The sequence below is a fragment of the Emys orbicularis genome, chromosome 1 (assembly GCF_028017835.1).
Source record: "Emys orbicularis isolate rEmyOrb1 chromosome 1, rEmyOrb1.hap1, whole genome shotgun sequence".
Classification (NCBI taxonomy): domain Eukaryota; kingdom Metazoa; phylum Chordata; order Testudines; family Emydidae; genus Emys; species Emys orbicularis.
In genome coordinates, this window is record NC_088683.1 from 202948867 (window position 1) to 202970602 (window position 21736).

Consider the following 21736-nt stretch of genomic DNA (forward strand, 5'->3'; position numbering starts at 1 on the left):
GCTGCAAGAGCAGTTACGCATCATTCCCTAGCCGCGCAGGTACATTATTTCAGGCACCCAGAGCTGCTGGCAGAGAGGTAAATCACCCCAGGGCTGGTGACACCCCAGCCAGAGGCTCCTACTCTGAGCTGGGATCAGATGCTAGTCCCGGCTGGGCTGAAGGCAGGAAAGGACGGGACTTCCTCTTCCCCTACTATGTGTCAGACCCACCCCAGAAACCTTCCCCAGCTGCAGTAAGCTCAGCATCCTCCCCTGCTTTCTACCCCCATTGCTCCTCAGCTGTGTGGGGAGAAGTCACTGTACAGGGAGCTGCTCCCCCATCCACCCAACCCCCGTGTATCTGGCCATCCCATACCCAGACACCACTGCCACGCCTCGCCCCGTACACCCAGAACCCTCCTAGTCCTCCATACCCAAACCCCACCCCACTGAACTTCAAGCCCTGCATCTGGAGCACCCTGCACCCAGACCCCTGCCTCCAGACCACCCCCCACTGAGCTCCCTGCACTCAAACCCTGACATGCCCCACTCCCCTGCACCACCCTGAGCCCCCACATCCAGACCCCCAATTAGCTGCACCTAGATCCCCACCCCACCAAGCCCCACTCCCCCAGCACCCAGACCCCCTTGCTGAGACCCCCACACCCCTCTGCTGAACCCCAACTACCTTCACCTGGAAACCCCTGAAGAGTCCCATTGCCCCTGCACCTGGAACCCCCCCCAACAAGCCTGTGCATCCAGTTCCCCCCACACCTAGACCCCCCCCCCAATCTGCACCCAGATTGTCCCACACAGAATCCTCTCACCCCACACTTGGATTCCTCCACACTTGGATCCTGCCTGATTGAGCCTGCCTGCCCCACACTTGGTGCACCTGCCACAGAGGGGCAGGGCCCCAGAGTGTTTCTGGGGCAGGCTCAGGCCCTGTACTGTGTCAGGGTTGGGTGCAACCTCACCACTGAGTCTGTGTCCCTGGGGTGGGGGCTGCAGGGTGATCTCCCACCTTCGTGCAGCCAGTGACCTGTGCTCTCCACTGCCATGTGGTGCCTCTGCATTTATTGACAAATAAAACTTGCAGAATTTTAAAATATTGTGCGCAGAATTTTTAGGCGCAGAATGCCCTCAGGAGTAACAGTTTTCAGAAGTTGGTCCTTTAAAAACAACCAGAATGAAATAGTCTGTAGGACCTGAAACAGACTTTTCTGATATGCTGACAAACTAAGCATTTTTGGAACCAAACTGAACTTTTCAGATTTTTTGATTTGTTAGCCAAAATGGAAAAAAAAAACAATTATTTGTGCAGCTCTAGTTATAAACCTGACGAGAATTAGATTTTAAGTATTTACACTGTGTCCAAAGCACACATATGAATCAGAAAATTGCAGATGTATGTAAACCCTGAGGTAATATATCCACTTGATGAACAAAGGCATTTAAATATGAGAAGCCAGCAAGACCAGATTCTAATATTAGGGTCATGGGGGCTACAAGCGAGCCACAGCTATTGCGGTTGCTTCTTCCTGTCTATCCTGCATACCAGTAGACTTGGAGGAAGTGCAGAGACACCTTTTGGCCCTAACTGATAAGAAGCATCATGGACAAAAAGCAGGAGGTTCTGTTCTTTCTTCTTTGAGCTTACTCCTTCAATTGCCTTCTCAAAAAGCTACCAAAGAGCTTTGAGTTATTCCTAGGGACATTCTGCACCAAAAATTAAAAATTCTGCGCACAATATACTAAAATTCTGCAAATTTGTCAAAACAACACTACATAGTCACACCAGTTTCGATTATTTTGGTAATTTATTTCAAAATACCCATCAGTATGTCTGTCTGTAACAATACAGACACAAAAAATCACAAAAATTCCCCTAGGAGTAGAGAGTTAAAGAAACCCCTATGACAACCCAGTTCATATTTCTCTGCCCCCTTCCTCCCCAGAGCCCAGCCATAGGCCCGCCCCCCCCCCCCAGCCCAGACACCCAACTCCTTCCCCCCAGAGCCCAGGCACAGGCTCCCCCTTGCCAAGATACCCAATCCTCTTCTCTCCCCGCCCCCCTGAGCCCAGCCATGGCCCCCTCACTACTCAGAGCCCAGGGCTCCAGAGGGAGAAACAGCCTGATGCTGGATCTCGAGCTTGTGTGGAGTTTCCTGCGCACTGCCGTCTCCTTCCCTCAGGGCGTGCAGGGAACTGTAGCTGCCAGAAACCGTCTAGCTCCTTCTCCTTCCCCAGTAGTGTCTTCTGTGTGTGAGCTGGGCTCTGCCAGGTCCAGCAGCCCCTACTGGCAGCCAGCAGTACTGCAGCCCATTTCTGTGGGGGAAAGGAAATTCTGTGCACACATTAATTTCTGCAAAATTCTGCATTGCACAGTGGTACAGAATTCCCCCAGGAGTATTTAGTGTATCTGGAATCTGCCATAAACTATTAACCTGGATATCTGCTTTCCGTGATTTTAGCTACAAATGTCACATGGCTACCATATGCATCTGAACCTTACTGGTGAACTTCAATGGGTTCTGTGAACTCCCAAAAGAAAGATTTTCTCATTAACAGATGCTGCACTAGGTCAAGTTTGGGATTTGGGACACCAAAGAATTTTCCATCCTGCAGACTGACACAAGATTTGTCTTTTTCTGTGCGGAGATGAAGGGTGGCAGAAAAAAGGCACAGTTTCTATTATTTTCCTTCATTTGTTTGGCCATCAATCTGGGCGCCTCTATGAGGGACTACTGCTGTCTATATGGAAGGAAAACTCCTTCCTAAAGGCAAAAATCACTTCAAAAACGCAAACTTGGTTTCAACTTCCAAACGAAACAAAACACCACAAATAAAATAGGCTGAAAATTGAGGGGGAAATCTTCCCAATACACCTGTGCCAACACCGCACTTCCTGCGTAGTAGAAGTCTAAAACTGAACTGAACTGAGCTGCCAGAGAGGGTAGAACCAAGTCCTATCCTGATGACTGATTGAAAATGGGACCAGACCAACCTTATTCACAGAGGGGAAAATGAGTTGTCAAAATAAGCCTAGATGTGAAGAACAGGAACTCACCTTTCCCATAAATAAAATCCTGTCATTATGAGATTTTTCTAATGAAAGTTTACTAACCTGATTTTTTAAAATATGAAGAGGGAGGAGGAAACTGACAATGCCTGGTATACTGTATAATGTCATCTATTATGAGCTGCTCCATTTCCATTATCATTAAGCGCTCAATACAAGCAGTACCCAGCTTCTTTAGAAGACCAGCTTCCACACTAGGCTTGCTCGCCTCCTTTCCTGGAGTGGTAATTCTGAGGTTGCTTTATGACCCTGGATCACAGGTGACAGTGCAGAATGCTGCAAGCCTACAAACCACGTTGCCTAGTTGCTTATATCAGCTTTTTTCAGGGGGCAAAAACATCTGGCAGTACAAAAAATAAAAATGTGCTTGTGGAATATTGGTTTGGAAGATGTTTTTTTTTTTTTTTTAAAGTGAGAATGAGTTCAAACCTAAACAACTAGCAACATCATTCTCCCATTTTCTGAAGTATGCTGAAAAGGGAAGTCTCTTGCAATATTTCCTGTTAGGCTTCTTGGCACTTCAGCCATGTCACTGCAGTCTGATAGCAAACAGATCTGTCCTAATGGAAATAGTGATTGCTCCAGGGAGATACGTGAAACAGCTGCTGTTGCAAGCAATGGAAAGTATGAATAACTCCTGCCTGGGGTTGCATAACAAAGAATAATCAGATCAGAGTTTATGTTAAGTTATCATTACTCTTGACGATTAAATCCACTGTTAACCAATGTGTTTTCATGCCTCAAAACAACATATAATGATTTAAAAGTGTCAATAGACACTATGAATAACTGGAGAAAGCCATCAGAGTTCAGGAATCAGACACTTTCCTCTTGACTGTTCCCAATTGCTCCCACTCACAAAAGATGCAGCTATGTCTCTTCGGTAACTAACCAAGGGAGTAATAAAAGGAACTATTGATCTTATCAATATGATAATGCAATAGTAAGGTTTTGAAGCTCCACTGTAAAAGACTGCCAAACAAAAGACAAGATTAAAAAGCAGCAAAAAGGTGGAGAGAATGAAATGAATAATCATCTCTGGTCTTACGTAATACTAACTAAAGCTTACGTTTAAAATTGAAAACTGTTGCCCTGCCAGTTGAAAAAGCTATGATAGTGGAGGCATTATTTCCTATAAGTGATCACTTTTTCAACTTAAAGACCACCACTTTTCCCTATAAACTTAAAAAAAAAAAAATCACTTAATAAACATGTCCTAAAAGTTAAATGCATACTTATTTAAATACTACACTGTCACAGACAGACAGACTTTTTCTGCTAGGACATTGCAACTGGAATTACCCTACACTCAGGCTTTTCTATTTAGACCATAGGGTCATATGACCCTGTCTCATTCTATTTTTAGATGTCCAGAAATGCCATCAAAAGTTAACCAAGTACTATATTGTCAGATCATTGGTGAAACAGAAGGGTTAAATAGTAATATTAGTAAGTTAGAGATACGTGTCACATATTCCCTAAACAAGAAGAGCTGCTTGCAGTTAGAATTACAAAAAAATCAAAACCACAGAATCTTAGTGTCCATTATGAAATTTACCTTTTTTGGGCTTGTGCCATCATTAGTGTTAAACAATTCTCAATATACAGTAATTGCACCTGGAAAAATACAATTACTTCTTGAAATTATGTTGTCTGTTTGGCTAACTATCCAAAAATGTTCCACTTCAAAATATATTTTTAAACTAACTCATTGTTCTTCCTTCACTGACTTCAGTGGAAAATTTCATTTGATGGAGGCTACAGAAATATAATCCTGCCATTTTTAACATCTATTGTGGTTTTCTGAAGATTCCTAGAGCAGACAGTAATTTTTTCCTTGACTATCCTTAATTACAGAGGATGCAGAGGAAGACTAGTCAACAGAAGATAGATATTAAAAAGTTCGTAACTTGTATTTAGCTGTGATCCCATTTCTACCTTTAATCATCCAATCATACAAGCCAATACAGTACCTGTCTTTGTAACAAAAACAAAAAAAAAACAAAAAAAACAAAAAAAAAACTGAATCTGCAAGACAACAATTTAAAATCAAACCTCAATCCAAGCAGTAGTCTGATTTAAAAACCCAAAACCTTGTCTTTAAGTAGTACAGAGAATCAGGCACCAATTATACAATACTTTATAATAAATCAGTTAACTGCAGGAGTATGCTTTAGAAAGTTTGTTTAATCATTCAGGTGACTTAGATAAGTCATACAGAAAACTAATTTCTTGGTGTTTTGGGGTGGTTATTCTACCTATGAAGATACGAGTTCCTGGATGTAGATAACACCTACCACAGAATATGCTCCAAGGAGAAAGTCCAGGATATACACCTTAACACACTCAAAACCGCCTTCACCAAACACAGACAATCCTCCAGAAAAGTAAATCGCATCATGGAATGGACCAACCAAATAGCCTGAGAGAACCTGCTTCAATACAGAAAACGCCTTCTGACCGCCCACCTGTACTTGTCACCTACCACCCCACACTGGAACCTATATGGGTATCAAACAACTACAACCCATACTGGATGGGGACCCCCATCATGAAAGAAATCTTTCCTGAACCCCCTCTTCTGGCCTTCAAACCTATGTGGGTGAAACCAGACAATCACTACACTTGAATGAACTCACAGGAAAACTATAAAAGACAAAAACCCCATGTCACCTGTGAGTGAATACTTTTCACAAAGTGATTGCTCTACATCTGACCTCTCAGACCTTGTCCTCAAAAAGGAAACCTGCACAACAATTTCAAAAGACAAACCTGGGAGCTTAAATTCATAAAAAATCATGGAATGAAGAGACACACTGGATACTGTAAAAGCTGTTTTATACAGCACTTCAGCAACCAGAAAGTTCTATAAACTGGCATTTCTGATCTTCATTGAAATTTCGGTTTATAGTTCGATTGGCGCAGGAGTGGGTGCAGGGCACGGGATCTGGGAGGGAGTTTGGATGCGGGAGGGGGCTCAGGGCAGCAGGTTGGGGTGAAGAATCTGGGGGCTGCTCATCTCGGGCATCACCTCACAAGCGGTGACCTGTCCCGGCTACTCCTAGGCGGAAGCGTGGCATGCGACTCTGCTCACTGCCCCCGCCCTGCCACAAGCGCTAACTCTGCAGCTCCCATTGGCTAGGAACTGTGGCCAATGGGAGCTGTGGGGACGGTGCGCAGAGCCGCCTGCCACGCCTCTGCCTAGGAGAAGCTGGGACAGGTCACCGCTTGCAGGGAGCTGCCCAAGGTGAGCATCCCCCGGATCCGGCACCCCGCACCCTCTCCCATGCCCCAACCCGCTGCCCCGAGCCCCCTCCCTCTTAGTTAACCGGCATTTTTCACTTACCGGAACCCCCCATTCCCCAAACATGCCAGATAAAACAGCTTTTACTGTATATGGCTTATTACAACACACTATAACCCATTAGCAACCCCCCTAGTTGCCTTCTCTCTCTTCCTTTCATGCCCCCCCCCATAATTGGAGGGCTGTTAATGGGCCACTTCACCTTGAATGGTCCCCTGAAATGAGTTAACTACTTATGCTAAACAATCTATTCTACCTTGTATTTAGCTGTGACACACTAAGTACATTTCCCAGACCTTAGGAAGAGCTCTGTATAAGCTCAAAAGTTTGGCTATGTCTACACTACAGACCTTACAGCGGTACAGCTGTACCACTGCAGCTGCATCGCTGTAAGGTCTCCTGTGTAGCCGCTCTATGCCGGCAGGAGAGCGCTCTCCCGCCAGCACAATTAAACCATCTCCAATGAGCGGCGGTAGCTATGTTGGCGGGAGATGCTCTCCTGCCAACATAGCGCTGTCCACACGGGTGCTTTTGTTGGTGAAATTTATGTCAGAGGGGTGTTTTTTCACACCCCTGACCAACAAAAGTTTTGCAGACAAAAGTGCAAGTGTAGACATAGCCTTTGTCCCTCACCAACAGAAGTTGCTCCAATAAAAGATTACCACCTCACCCACCTTGTCTCTCTGAAATCCTGAGACTGACACAGCTACCAAAACACTGCATACCTCCACATATGGGCATTCTATCTGCATGCCCATTCAGTCCCTGGTCCCTCTGCTAAGAATGCCAGCAATGCTGCCAAATGTGACAGCAATTTTGAGATGTGAAAGCATGTTCACTATAGACTAGACTAAAGTCCCCTACTTCTTTTGTAGGGACCACTAAGGTAATAGCTTCCAGGCCCTGCTAGTCTGGATTTGAACCTGTAACCCCACAGTAAAACACATCTCCTATAATAATCCTGTAAGTCATCCATTCCCACAAAGAGTTGATTTATCTTATGTGCAAGGTTGGAAAAATTTACTCACTTACTAGCCAGCATGAAAACTACCTGTGCCACCACACAGCCCTAAAGCCTTGCGATCTGCAATTCAATGTCCCAGTCATACAAAGACTTATGCAATTTCTTAACTGTATGCATTGTCTTTGTAGATCCAGACCCAAAAGATTACAATAGTCACATGCTGTCTGAACACGTTGTCAAGCTACTTCCTATTTAAATATCTTTTTTTAAAAAGTGTGGATTACAACTATTATTTTTTTTCTGTAAACACCTATTGGCACTATTTGAGAACTTAAGACAAATTGTTACAAAGGGGACAAATGAATGAACTAAGCAGGGATCACTGAAGGTATACCTTGCAAATTATAACTTTTTGGCACAGATTTCTTTCCCAGTTCACTTGTCTATTCAATGTGTTCCCATATGACACATCTAGAATCTAAGGAACCAGGGCTAACACTCTCAGAATAGTTTCTCTCATTTGTCTTTCAATGAGACACTTTGCTTCACTACATTCTCAGGGAGTGTTTCAAATACTCAGTTTTTACCCAACTAATGGGTCAGAACAGCTAATGAACGTATCTTCTAAGAATCCATGTTCCTAAAGAGGATGCACCATTAAAATATGATGCAATCAAAGAATTATAATTCTAGAATAAAAACACTATTTTCCAGGCAGAATGCCCACAGCATAGGAATAAATATGGACTACTGAAGAAGTGACTTTACTAAAGATTAGTAGATTTAGTCATGCTATTGGAAGTGAAGTTTACTTACTTTGGAATTCTATGACCTTTTCATTTCAAAGTCTCTGGGCCCAAAACAGAACTTCAGGAAGCAAAGGTCAGAAGTAGTGAATTAGGAACACAATCTGCTCCCTCATGTCTACTTAAAAACTGCCCTTGGAACCTTCCAGCAAAGTTCCAGATTTGAGCCAGCAGCAAAGGCTCCTCTCAGAAATACAGCCAACAAAACAAAAATGACTGCAAAATTAATAGCTCAAAAGGCAAAAAATAAGCATCCAAGTGTAAGATATATTCACATTTAGCTCTGAATGATCATCTGAAGACAGACGCTCTGACAGGTCTGAAACAGAGTTCAGATTTATTTTTTTTCTGGATCAGTAGGGTGGTGTAAAGACTAGGCATTTTTATGGTGGTAGCCATATTGCTACCACCGCTGTAACTGAACTATCAGTACTGTGTAGCAGTAATTTGTCTAGTTCAACTTCACTGGTGGTAGCAATATGGCTTAACTCAGGTTTTTCTGCAATTGTGTTCTCCTTTCCTATTAGGTATATAGGGAGTAGGAACATCCTGTGGGATAGAGGCCACTCCCATATCTGCAAGGACTTCCAGAAACATGAATCACAACCCAATGCCTTCCTGCTTATTTATGTAAAACATGATGAACAATCAGCCCACTGGAACCTCTTCAGATAGCAGATCTCAAAATCCTTAGTGCATACTGGACTATCCTTTGCACAGCATTGATGTTCAGCTGTCGTGTTTGAAGAGACTGAGTTTCCTGGTTATGGGGTATATCCATATGCAATTCCCATCGCAAGCTGGATGCATCCATGATCGTTACAATTTGAATGAGTGGCATTTGGAAGTCCATTCCTAACTGCATATTGTCCCTGAACTTTCACCAGGCCAGAGATGTACAGAGAGGTCATCTGTCATGCAGACAGTATTAAGTCCCTGTGATGCTTGCTTTCACTGGAATGTAAAGGTGCACTGTGGTGGTCCTATGTGGACAGGTGGCACCGACATCTCCTATATCTGTATTTACAGTGTCTAGTAAAATGTGACCCCAATCTCAGGCCTCTAGATGCTACTGTAATAACAAAAAAGTTGCAGCCAAGAGATCAAGGATTCATAGCATGTTTAAAGTTTCCCTCTACTGTCTCTTGCATAACTTTTGTTCTAGACTAGGATCCTGGAGGATTTTTTAGCTACAAGACTAGGTAAGTCTAGTAGAGCTCACATGTATTCCAATTATCTATTGGGAAAAAACTGAGAGTTTGCATGGTTGTCATGAAGCTTAGTAATTCCTATACCCTGGTGGTGCCACTGGCTAACTGATACCATCCAAACTGGATCATGCTATTGTCCAAGAAGTGGTGCACTCATTGCTTGTTTAAGGAGTCCAAGATAACTCAAGTTTTTCATAAAAACGTGCAGTACTGACACCAGGAGGCAAGATATAAAGTATGTAGTGCTATATTTCCTTACAACAAATCCAAGTACCTCTCTATACGTATAACATACTGAGTCCCTACCCAGTCAACTTTCTCTAGTAGGGACATTTATAGCTTCCACAGTGTCCATCTTTAATATTTCTTTGACCAAATATTGACTCAGGTCCCCAACATCCAAAATGGTCTGGAGTCCACCTGCCTTTTTGACTATCAGGAAGTTAAACCCCTTCCCTCCTCCATCTGGTGGCATGGGATTGGTGGCTCATTTCACAGAGAAATTTATTTCATGTTGCATTTTCTAACACAGGAGCCGATAGCATTCTTCAGAGGATCTACAATACATTCCCACTGAACACTGCTGAGGATGTGTGTGTCCAGGGTCCCTGAAAAACATGCCTCCACTGAGTCTTCCTGGAGCTGAATAGAAAGACTCCTCGGAAGTGCCAAGGAAGCCAAAATGTAGGGCTTGTCTTACTGTGCATTGCTGTGCCATGTAAGGGGTGTGATTTCTACAGCGCACCAACGTATTGCACACTAACTAGCCCATGTAGATCCTGCTGGTATGAACCAAAATTCCCTAGTTCACATTAACATAGTACTGTTTCCAGACTACAGAAATTTTAGTTCATGCCAGCTGGGTTTGCATGGGCAAGTTAGTGCACAACACTTTGGTGTGCTTTAGAAATCACACCCTCTACTGAGCAATGCTGTTCCATGTAGTCAAGCCCTAAAATGCTGAAACTCTTACACAAGTTCCTCCATTGTCTCCTCTGCAGTCTCTGGAGGCCAATGCATCATTGGTACTCATTGCAGCTCGACTGGAAGCAAGAGGGAAAAAACCAATTCAACAGTAAAGGAAAGAAAGTGGACGTGAGTAGAAGGCAGGGACCTGATGCAGTTGAGGCTCTATGGGATGAGTAAGAGCTGGAACAGAAGTTAGAAGAGCTTGACTCCTGCAGAGAACTCTTCACTGCGTGCAGTAAGAGTAGTTTTTAAGCTCAGTGTTAGCATGGACCCATCACTGAAAGAGACAGATATGAGTGGACTCATCTTTCCAGTTGCTGTTATCCACAGAGGCCAAAAACCTGCAGCACATTCAGAACTCTTTTTTGTGTCCCTCCCAAACTCCGCCCGCACAATCCTTTCCACTTTCCAGAACTTCTCGGTTTTCCCTTCACTTCACTCCTCAGACAACTTTCAAAATGATAGCTTGACCTACAAACAGCTCTGAAAGTCTGCCCTTCCCTGGTACCTCCTTTTCCACCAAACATCTTTGTATATGTATGTTGTTCCTTGAGCAATAAAAGCAAAGTTTTTGAACAGTAACATTTTTATTTGTTTTTTACAAATTGAGATAGCAGGCACTACCAATACATACACAGACAGTTTAATCATTTGATTACTGGAATGTAAGGCTCCAAATTTCACCACTGCTTCCTACGAAAACTACATGCGACGTAACAATGCAGCACCAATCACAGAGACATACATTACTGGTTCTCATTTTCAAAGTGTTGCCTCAAAGCCTCTCTGATTTGAATTGCCCCCCTCTGGGCCCCTGATAGCCTGGTATCTGGCTGCTCAAAATCAGCAGCCAAGCGATCTGGCTCAACACTCCACCCTTGAGCAAACCTTTCACGCTTAGCTTCACAAAGTACAACACGCGGCTATGACCATGGGAATATTATCCTCATTGAGGTCTAACCTGCCATAAAGGCATCACCAGTGTGCCTTTAATCTGCCAAAGGCACATTCCATTGTCATCCAGCACCCACTTAGCCTGTTGAACCATTCCTTACTGCTGTCCAGGTTTCCTGTGTAAGGTTTCATGAGCCATGGCTGTAAGGGGTACACCGGGTCTCCCAGGATCACTATGGGCATTTCAACATCCCCCAATGTAATGTTCTGGTCTGGAAAGAAAGTCCCCGCTTGTAGCTTTCTATACAGGCTGGTGTTCCTGAAAATGTGTGCGTCATGCACCTTCTTGGACCATCCCGCCTTAATGTCAGTGAAATGCCCATGGTGAGCCACAAGCGCCTGCAACACCATGGAGAAGTACCCTTTCAGCTTCCCTCCACTCCTTGCGTTCCCTTTTCTCTGCATTGGAGAAGTGCAGTACCTCCTGGAGTACTCCTATTGATGTACTCCATCGCAGGGTGGTCTGGTGCCAAAATTGGAATGTGTGCACCATCTATTGCCCCTCCACAGTTAGGGAAACCCATTTCTGCAAAGCTGTCCACTATTTCATGCACATTTCCCAGTCATGGTCCTTTGTAGCAGGACGCTATTAATTGCCCTGCACACTTGCATTAATGCAGTCCCAACAGTCAACTTATTGACTCCAAATTGATTTGCGACCAACCAGTAGCAGTCTGGAGTCACCAGCTTCCACACAGTGATTGCCACACACTTCTCTACCAACAGGACAGCTCTCATTCTGGTCTGGTGGCCTTGCGCTGCAGTGAGCTCTGCACACAGTTCCAGAAAGGTGGCTTTCGGCATCTGAAACTTCTGTAGCCACTGCTAGTCATCCCAGACCTGCAGGACGATACAATCCCACCATTCAGTGCTTGTTTCCCGAGCCAAAAAGCGACAGTCCACCATCTGCAGCTGCTCCGTGAATGCCAAAAGCCATCTAAAGTTGCTCCTATCCATATCACACAGCATGTCAGGCAACTGGCAGTCTTCTTCAGTTAGGAACTTTGTGATTAACTGCACTGCCATCTGCGATGTCTTAATGACAGTTATCAGAGCATAGGAGAGCAGTGCTCTGTAGTGTAGACAAGGCCTAAGGTTATCTATACACTACCATTTATGTCAGTACTACTAATGTCACTCAGGGGTGTGAAAAAGCCACCTCCCTGAGCGACATAAGTTACACAGACCCAAGCACTGGTATGGACAGCACTATAACGGCTGAAGAAGCTCTCCTGCCAACGCAGCTTGCAGGGGGCTGGAGTAATTAAGCCGACAGGAGAGCTTTTTTTTTTCGGTTAAAGCAGCTACATTAGAGAGCTTACAGCGGCGCAGCTGCACCAGTGCAGCTGCGCCGCTGTAAGCTCACTAGTGTAGCCATAGCCTAAAAGTCACTGTTTTGTCTTTTGAGAGCTGCCCACATTCCAGGACACACATCACTTGCGTACCATTTCAGAAAAACAGATTCACGTAACAAAACCATACAGACACCCTTTTCAATACTGTAGTTTCTAAGGGGAAAACTATAGAAATGGCAACGCTGGCGACAACGCACAACATAAAGGTCATTCAAAGGGGACAGCTACATTAGCTCTTCAGTGTTCCTGCACAGCACAGCTAAAATCGAAAGCTTCTTATGAAATCTAAATGTTAATTTAGCATACAGCACAGGATCTGGATCAGAAAGTACATATTCACATGTAGGATCAGAACCTCGGCCGGTGCAAGTCAGTACAATTCCTTTTACGTCAGTGCTGTAATACTAGCTGATGATCTGGCCCCCCGGGTGCAATCACATTTTTCCATAAATATTAACAGAGAAAATAGTATTGAGTTAACAGATTATATATAGCTATAAAACGTGATACCTGTGGAGATTCTTTCCCCTTTATTAGATGCATGATATGTATGCATATTGTTCTGGAATTGCCACATTATATCCAAGAAGAGGGAGAGGATGCATGCAATGAAAGCAGCAAACTTAAGTATTAATAAACTTAACTAATTCATCTGATCCCAATCTATGGGCTGGACAGTGTGCGCACATATGCATGTGTACGTAGTTTATTTTTCAGCGTTTCTCATGCCACACACTTCAATTACAATTATTCCAACGCAGGACAACAAGCCATTTGATTTAATATCATCCATTTGAACAAAATTGTTGAAAATTCTAAATATTCAAAAGCTAGGAGTACTAAAGCCTCCTCTCTACTTCTTCCTCACAAGAACCCAATTCCCTATTCAACATAACATATTAACAAAATTATGCATTTTTTCCTATGGCTATGAACTCCAGAAATGTTTTTCCATCCTTGAGTTGCCTGCCCATTAAAATGCCAGTAGCTTTTATAAGTTTATGTATGATAACAGACCACCTTTATTAAAGTAATTCTCTTTCCCATTGCCCCTATTTTAAGGCCCTTTTAGTAAATGCCTTTTTAAAGAAGTGTACCCACTATTTATTTTACACAGTACATTATATTCACCTATCAAAGCTATTTGACCAAGACATTAAATCAAGGTATTTTCTTTTTATCTTTCTGGACTGTCTAGGTAAAGAGGATGATCTGAGCATTTCTGAAATGAGTATGTAAGAGCCCTAGGATTTTGAACAGTGCTAGAAATCACTTGCCAGAAATAGACTAAAAATGGAAGTGGAATCCTCTATCTATCATGAGACGTTAAGGGCTTAGCTATAAAATTAACACTGCTGCTGAAAAACATGTCCTCTCAAAACAGATTCTTTCCAATCGTTAAAGCTCCAAGCGTAAGGTATTCATGATGCCCTGGTCAAACACTTTTATGTTATATAATCTATTTAAACCCTTCTATTCCAGACTTCTTTTAACTTATCTTCCTAGTATGTACAGAAAAAAAGCTATTAAGAGTTACTGGGAAGCCTCTCCTGAATTGGGGAGCCAGAAAAAAAACATGAACCAAAGTATTTAAAATGTGAAATATTCCCATATTTTAGGGACACCATCCTCTGATAAATAGAGACCCCCCAAAACCTAACACAATACTTAGGTATTGGGGTATCTCTATTCAAAAAAATTAAATTAGGGGGGGAAATAGCATTTTTAAACACCTAGCTCAATTTCCTGACTGAGATTGTCAGAGAAACTCCTTTGCAACCCTATGAGAGAGAAACAGCAGAGCAGTACCCCTGCACAATTTCTGTATACATACATATATACATGGAATGAGGATCTTGTGTTCAAAACTCCTAAAAAACTAAGATTTTCAATGTTTCATCTCTTTCTTTTACTGCTTAAAATTTTTCAGCAAGTATATATGCACAATATAGAGGGGCTTTACATTGCATTAGGCTCATAATACACATGGGGGGAGGGATAGCTCAGTGGTTTGAGCATTGGCCTGCTAAACCCAGGGTTGTGAGTTCAATCCTTGAGGGGGCCACTTGGGGATCTGGGGCAAAATCAGTACTTGGTCCTGCTAGTGAAGGCAGGGGGCTGGACTTGATGACCTTTCAAGGTCCCTTCCAGTTCTAGGAGATGGGATATCTCCATTAATTATTATTATAATTATGGTTCTGTATTATGATTTTTTTTTAGAATTATGAATTATAGAAAAACATTAAGGATAACGTTTCCCAAAGCATGAATGACTTAAGAATCTAAGTCCCAAGGACTTTCAATAAGACTTTGAATCCTGAGTGCCTAAATAATTTTTGAAAATTTTACTCGAGGCCTCAATCTTCCAATTAGATTAAAAGATTTTTGCAGTAATCTCACTGTTCAAATTATTACAAGAAAGGAAGTCATGGAGTTTTTGTTTATGAAAACTAACATGATCTCAATTGCCAGAATGCAGTGCCACTTCATGAATGAGTAGCACAGGGAGAATTTTGTGAATGGGTGTGGTAACAAAATGCATATATGGGAGACAAAAAAAACCCCCCAAAAACCCACTTCTTAAAATATATTTATCCCTGACAGGGAAATAGAATGCATGTGTACATACATTTATTGAATAAAACACTTAAATTGTAAATTCAAATTGCAACAGAATCTTTCACTTAAAAATTAGTATTTTGGCCAAATTAAAAACACAATGGTTTGTAACACTTATAAAGTGCACCTCTTTAAATACTTCTTTTTAAACACTAAATATTTAAATGCAATTCATGACAAAAGAATAATTGTACATGTGAGGGATTAAATGAACATGTGAGAGACACATGAAAACCCAAGTACAATTTTCTAAAGAAATTTTTGTAAACACTTGAATAAAAAATAAATAAATAATAATATATCCTGTAAATGTAAGGCTAGCTTTATGGAGAAATTCTGTGAATATTTAATGAAAGACAACATAATGAAAGCTTCTGTTAAATATGTCTTATGATATTTAGTAAGCAGTAGATCACAAAAGTTTTAAAAAGCTTGAATCACTTCAATAATGACTTAGCATTTAAAGATCAATTCATAAATGTCTTTTTCAACATTAACCTTTTACACTGCAGACAGTTTTACAATTTTAACATTATATGACAGTCATTAACAATATACAGTATATTTGCCATTAAGAACCCTTGCCTATATTACTTCAAACTTGCAACAGGTCAGTTCTAACTTCTGAACACAAATTGTGATCCTTCATGATTTTAGCAGGGACACTTTTTTTATATATACATTCTGTTTGTGTCTGCCCTGGAAGGTCATTTGAGGGGATAGGCTTTGTGAAAGACTGTTTCCACTCTCCATCCCTTACCACTCCAGCAATTGGGGCAAGCTCTCTTTTTTAATCTTTGAAGATAGTTTTGGTAAAAACTGAATTATTCTCCAGAGTTTGCTGAGAAAATGGTCTTACCTTCTAGTTAAAATCCTGTCTTAACCAAGAGGGATAGCTCTGATTGTAATGGTAATGATTTTGATTATTTAAGACAGATCTAGCACTACATTCATTAATTTGTTTTAATATGCAACAAGATTTACAAGTCTACAGCAAACTTAAATCTGTTAAGCTAATTTAAGGTACCTGTACTCAAATGACAGACGCCAGCTGGATCATACAATCTTTCACTGTACCTGATCTGCTAGCTTCAGAACTACATTTACTGCTCTAACACAGAATTCCTTCTGAGTGCACAACACATGTATTAGACCCATACTCATTTTAAAACCCAAACCATGAGAAAAATATTTATAAATGACAAACCTGTCCATAACTAACTTGAAACAGAAGCTTCACTCAGAAATTCTTTGAGATCTTAAATCTGAACAATAGCCTACTTTGCAGGAGCCTAACAAAGCATAAATGAAGTTACTTAGCCCCCTTGTGGCTTTACCCAGTATTATTTTTTAAAGTCATTAAAGTTTGTTGGTGCAATCCTCTAGCTAGGATATATAAGGAGCATACAGAGCATCAATCTACTGTACTTATGCGACAGTAAATTCTATAAAATCAAAGACCTCTCCTACATTAAAAATACCATTAAAAACTCCAACTGGAGAACAAGTTGGAGAGGCAAGGAGATGGAGCCATTGTGACAACGAGGAGTCCAGTGGCGCCTTAAAGACTAACAGATTTATTTGGGCATAAGCTTTCGTGGGTAAAAAACCCACTTCTTAATATGCACTTAAGAAGTGGGGTTTTTACCCACAAAAGCTTATGCCCAAATAAATCTGTTAGTCTTTAAGGTGCCACCGGACTCCTTGTTGTTTTTGTGGATACAGACTAACACGGCTACCCCTCTGATACTTGGAGCCATTGTGCTAAAGCAAAACATTTAATGTTTTTTGTTAATTGAGTACTGCCACATATATTGCATTGGTACACAGGACTAATATGATTACAAGCTTATCATGAGTTGTGATGCTTTCCTAAGAAATTCTACTTGTCTATAAACACACCATTACTCGCCCATCTATACGTCTGACATTACAGCTGCTAGAGAAGTTACTTTAGAGGCGGCAATTTCAGAGGGTCAGAACAGAAAAGTGTTTCAAAGACGACTAAATCTTTGAAGCCCAGGGAAAGGCCCTTGAGAGGAATACATGAACCTGAAATGCAGAAACAGAACCACTTTTTAGTAACCTGGAAATTAAGGAGAGGGGAGGCAGAATCTACAGTGATTCTTCTAATGAGGCATATGAAAACCCTTGGAGATGAACATTCAGGTTTTCTTAGGAAGATTAGCTGTAGACCATTCTAGAATCCAAGTTGAAGAAATTTTAATAAGTCAGAGATTGTTTTTGTTCCTTGATCAGTTTATTATGCCTGGTAAGGAAAAAGCAACAGACTAATGAGGATACTTTTACTCAAATTGAGAGTCCAGTCTTTTAAGAGCCTTATATCACAAAACAGGCTAAGAGAATTACTACTCCTGGGTTTAAATGCAGTATTGACCCCAGATGTAGCATTCTACAAGACAGAGAGAGGAGCATGTGCGCCAACTCCATGTCTCAGGGGGTTTCTAAATAATGTATTCATTATTCTAGTGCTATCAACATGAAAGCAATCTGATGTCTTGTTTATTTCAGCACTTTCCAGAATAGGGGAATTGGGGGGAAATCGGGGGATGGGAAGAGAGGCATGATTTAACTAGAAATTTCACTTTATGAAAAAGCCATTTTGGAGACAGAGCACTCATTTCAGCGTATCTGCTGGGGGAAAAAAAAAAAAAGATTTCCTTTCTATTTTTCTCTGCTGACAAATACGTTGTTCATTGGTCTTCCCCACTCGAAGGCTGTCTGGTTGAAAGCTGATCGGTTTAGGCGAAATTCTTAGCCACCGTAAATCAGTGTAGCTCTACTGCCATTTTACGCTAGTTGAAGATCCAGCCCTTTACTTTCTAGACTCCACTTTCCTGGGTGGATTTCCTCATTGCTTAGCCTGCCTGTCAACCTGGATGTCCTGGAACATGAAGGAATGATGGACTGCAAGTAACTCTTGACTTAAAAAGAATTATTACTCTGAAAGGTTTTACTCTTGGACTGCTGACTGTGATATGATACTGGAGTTACATTATCTGTCCTGATTGGTATATGTTGCTGAGCACAGGATTTTTTCCATGAGGAGCAGTGAGTGATTGCTTCACTTCTGAAAGTTGCAGTATACTGGCATATAGTGACAGCTCCCTATAAGGCAATTCTCCCTGTGTAGAAGCTTCAGCAGTTTGACTCCTTTGGGCTATCTGTGCTAATACATTCTCTGTACATCTGAAAGCAAAGGCCTTTTAAGGATGTTCCTATCCATCTACTAAAGCAGGGGTGGGCAAACTACAGCCCGCAGGATTGCCACCCCCGTGGAAGTGACCGGCACCACGTCCCTGCAGCCCCTGCGGGAGGGGGGAGGGGGCAGAGGGCTCCATGCGCTGCCCTCGCCCGCAGGCACTGCCCTCACCCGCAGGCACTGCCCCCGCAGCTCCCATTGGCCGAGAACGGGGAATCGCAGTCAATGCAACACAGCTTCGGGGGAGGTACCCACAGGCGAGAGCAGTGCACGCAGCCCTCTGCTCCCCTCCCCTCTCCCAGGGGCCGCAGGGACGTGGTGCCGGCGGCTTCTGGGAGTGGCGCAGGGCCAGGGCAGGCAGGCAAGCAGGGAGCCTACCTTAGCTTTGCTGCGCGCCGCTGCCACTCCGGAGCAGCGCCAGGTAAGCGGCGCCGGGGCTGGAGCCCGCATCCCCAACCCCCTGACCTGAGACCCCTCCTGCACCCCAACCCCCTGCCCTGAGACCCCTCCTGCACCCCGCACCCCTCCTGCACCCCAACCCTCTGACCTCAGCCCCCGCCGCACCCCGCACCCCTCCTGCACCCAACCCCCCTGCCGCACTCCTCCCTGGACCCCTGCCCTGAGCCCCCTCCTGCACTCTGCACCCCCTCCTGCAACCCAACCCCCTTCCCTGAGCCCCCTTGTACACCCTGCACCCCTCCTCCACCCCAACCCCTTGCCCTGAGCCCCTTCCTGCACAACGCACCCCAGCCCCCTCCCTACATTCATGGCCCTGCATGCAATTTCCCCACCCAGATGTGGCCCTGGGGCCAAAAAGTTTACCCACCTCTGTACTAGAGCAAGGACAACATTAGTTTTGCTAGGACAGATGGCCTGACTTCTAGATTCCCTCCTGCAATTTGGACGGTTGATCATAAAAGTCACTGGAGTTCTGTATGAGGGCTTGGCTACACTGGCGCTTTACAGCGCTGCAACTTTCTCGCTCAGGGGTGTGAAAAAACACACCCCTGAGCGCAGCAAGTTACAGTGCTGTAAAGTGCCAGTGTAAACAGTGCCCCAGTGCTGGGAGCCGCACTCCCAGCACTGTAAGCTAATCCCCTCGTGGAGGTGGAGTACCTGCAGCGCTGGGAGAGCTCTCTCCCAGCGCTGGCACGCGACCACACTTGCACTTCAAAACGCTGCTGCGGGAGAGCTCCCGCGGCAGCGCTTTGAAGTTTTGAGTGTAGCCACAGCCCGAGTTTGGCATAACCTAAGACGGGGCGTGCAAACTTTTTGGCCTGAGGGCCGCATTGGGTTTCGGAAATTGTATGGAGGGCCAGTTTGGGGAGGCACAGCCTCCCCTAACAGCCAGGCGTGGCCCAGACCCCGCCCCCTATCCCCACCCCGCTTCTCACACCCTGATGCGCCCCCTCCCCCCCCGGGGACTCCTGCCCCATCCAACCCCCCCTGCTCCCTGTCCCCTAACCACCCCTGGAACCCCTGCCCCTGACTGCCCCCCGCTGCCCCATCCAACCCCCCCTGCTTCCTGACTGCCCCCTGGGATCCCTGCACCCATTCAACCCCCCCGTTCCACGCCCTCTGACCGCCCTGCCCTCTAACCACCACCCCAAACTCGCCTGCCCTCTATCCAACCCCACCTGCTCCCTGCCCCCTTACCGTGCTGCCTGGAGCACCGGTGGCTGGCAGCGCTACTGCTGCACCACCCGGCTGGAGCCAGCCACGCCACCGCGCAGCACAGAGCACCGGGTCAGGCCGCAGGTCTGCAGCTGCATTGCCCAGCTGCCCAAAGCATTGCGCCGGTGGCGCGGCACGCTGAGGCTGCGGGGGAGGGGGAACAGCAGAGGAGGGGCCGGGGGCTAGCCTCCAGGGCCAGGAGCTCAGGGACTGGGCAGGAGGGTCCCGTGGGCTGTAGTTTGCCCACCTCTGACCTAAGACATTAAACTGCATATGACACCATGGTCTCCATCAGATATGCAGTTTATGGCCATTACTTTTGTAAAGGCTTGCATAGGGGTCAGTCTGATTACCTATTCTAATAGTAAGAAAACTTCCTCTGGGCAAAGTATTTTTTCCCCCCTCCTGGGTTCACCAGTGACTTGGAAGAATTGTGTTTCTCACTTAGGACCTGATTCAAAGCCTAGTGAAGTCATTCAAGTCCTCCCATTGACTCCAGTGGCATATGGGAATTCACATGGGGCCTAATCCAAAGAGACAGAATAAGGTTAAGGCCATGAATAGCATTTGCTAAGTTGGCCTCTGTACATTTACTGGGATCACAGCAAGTTATCAGGGATAACAGGCAGTGTACGTCAACCTAATGATGTCAATGTACACACTACAGGCTTGCTCCCGCTGATGTAAGTACCCTACTATACCAACATAACTCCATCTCCACAAGAGGCTCAGGGCTTAGGTTGGTGTAGTAGGGCAATGCAGTGTCCATGCAGACACTCCATGCTGGAGCTGTGAAATTGAAAAGAAAGCCAGGCAATCACCCCGAGACGGGTGCCTGAGTACAGCTGTCTGGACTCCAGGCAGGGAGTGGAAGGAGGGGGAGCCAGGCTCCATGGAGAACTACGCAGAGGTAAGCGCCCAGGAACAATTGCCCCACTCTGCCCCAAAAATATTCCTGCTTCAGGCCTCCAATGGGATAGCACCAGCACTGATGGAGACTGGAAGTCCATTGAAGCCCTGCAAATTTTTGAAATTCCTTTTCCTGATTGCCTGGCTTAGTGAGGACACCTAGCACCTCTCCATTCTTGAATGCAACTCCCCAGGTGACCATGCTCGTTATGCACTTCAGATGTGCGCCTGCCTAAAGTAGACAGGCGATATTGGATCTCATGGGCCTCAGGGAAAAGGCACAGGCCCAAACCACCCAAAGAAACGTTGACATCTAGAAGAAGATTGCTCAGGTAATGCAGGAGAAGGAGTACAACATAGACTAGCTGCAGTGCCACATGAAAGCCAAGGAGCTGAGGCAGGCATGCCAGAAGGCCAACAATCGACACAGTGCTAAGACACACATCTGTCACTTTTATGAAGATCTGCATGCTATATGTGGCGGAGACACCACCTGCACAGCACAGTGGATACCTCAGAGGAGACTGAGTCATAGGCCCCTGCTCTCAACAGTGAAGAGGTGGTGGATGAAGGAGGAGGAGGATGCGGGACAGGCGAATGGGGGGGAAATCCAGCTACACAGTGAACCAGGACCTGTTTTTGACTCCAACGCAGTCCAGCCAGTCGAGCATGGGTGAGCCCGATGCA

General features: G+C 44.4%; 1 protein-coding gene across 2 annotated transcripts in view; it reads right to left on the bottom strand.

Annotated features, from left to right (window-relative positions):
- The window catches only part of RCAN1 (regulator of calcineurin 1), a 64111-nt gene that overhangs the window by 35878 nt on the left and 6497 nt on the right, over positions 1 to 21736 (bottom strand). The window contains exon 2 of one of the 2 annotated variants that reach the window (XM_065416308.1): positions 17330 to 17443. The exons of the other annotated variant lie outside the window; for it this stretch is intronic. Within the exon in view, the coding sequence (XP_065272380.1) occupies positions 17330 to 17443 (114 nt within the window). The remainder of the gene's footprint in view (positions 1 to 17329; positions 17444 to 21736) is intronic. 2 annotated transcript variants of the gene reach the window in all.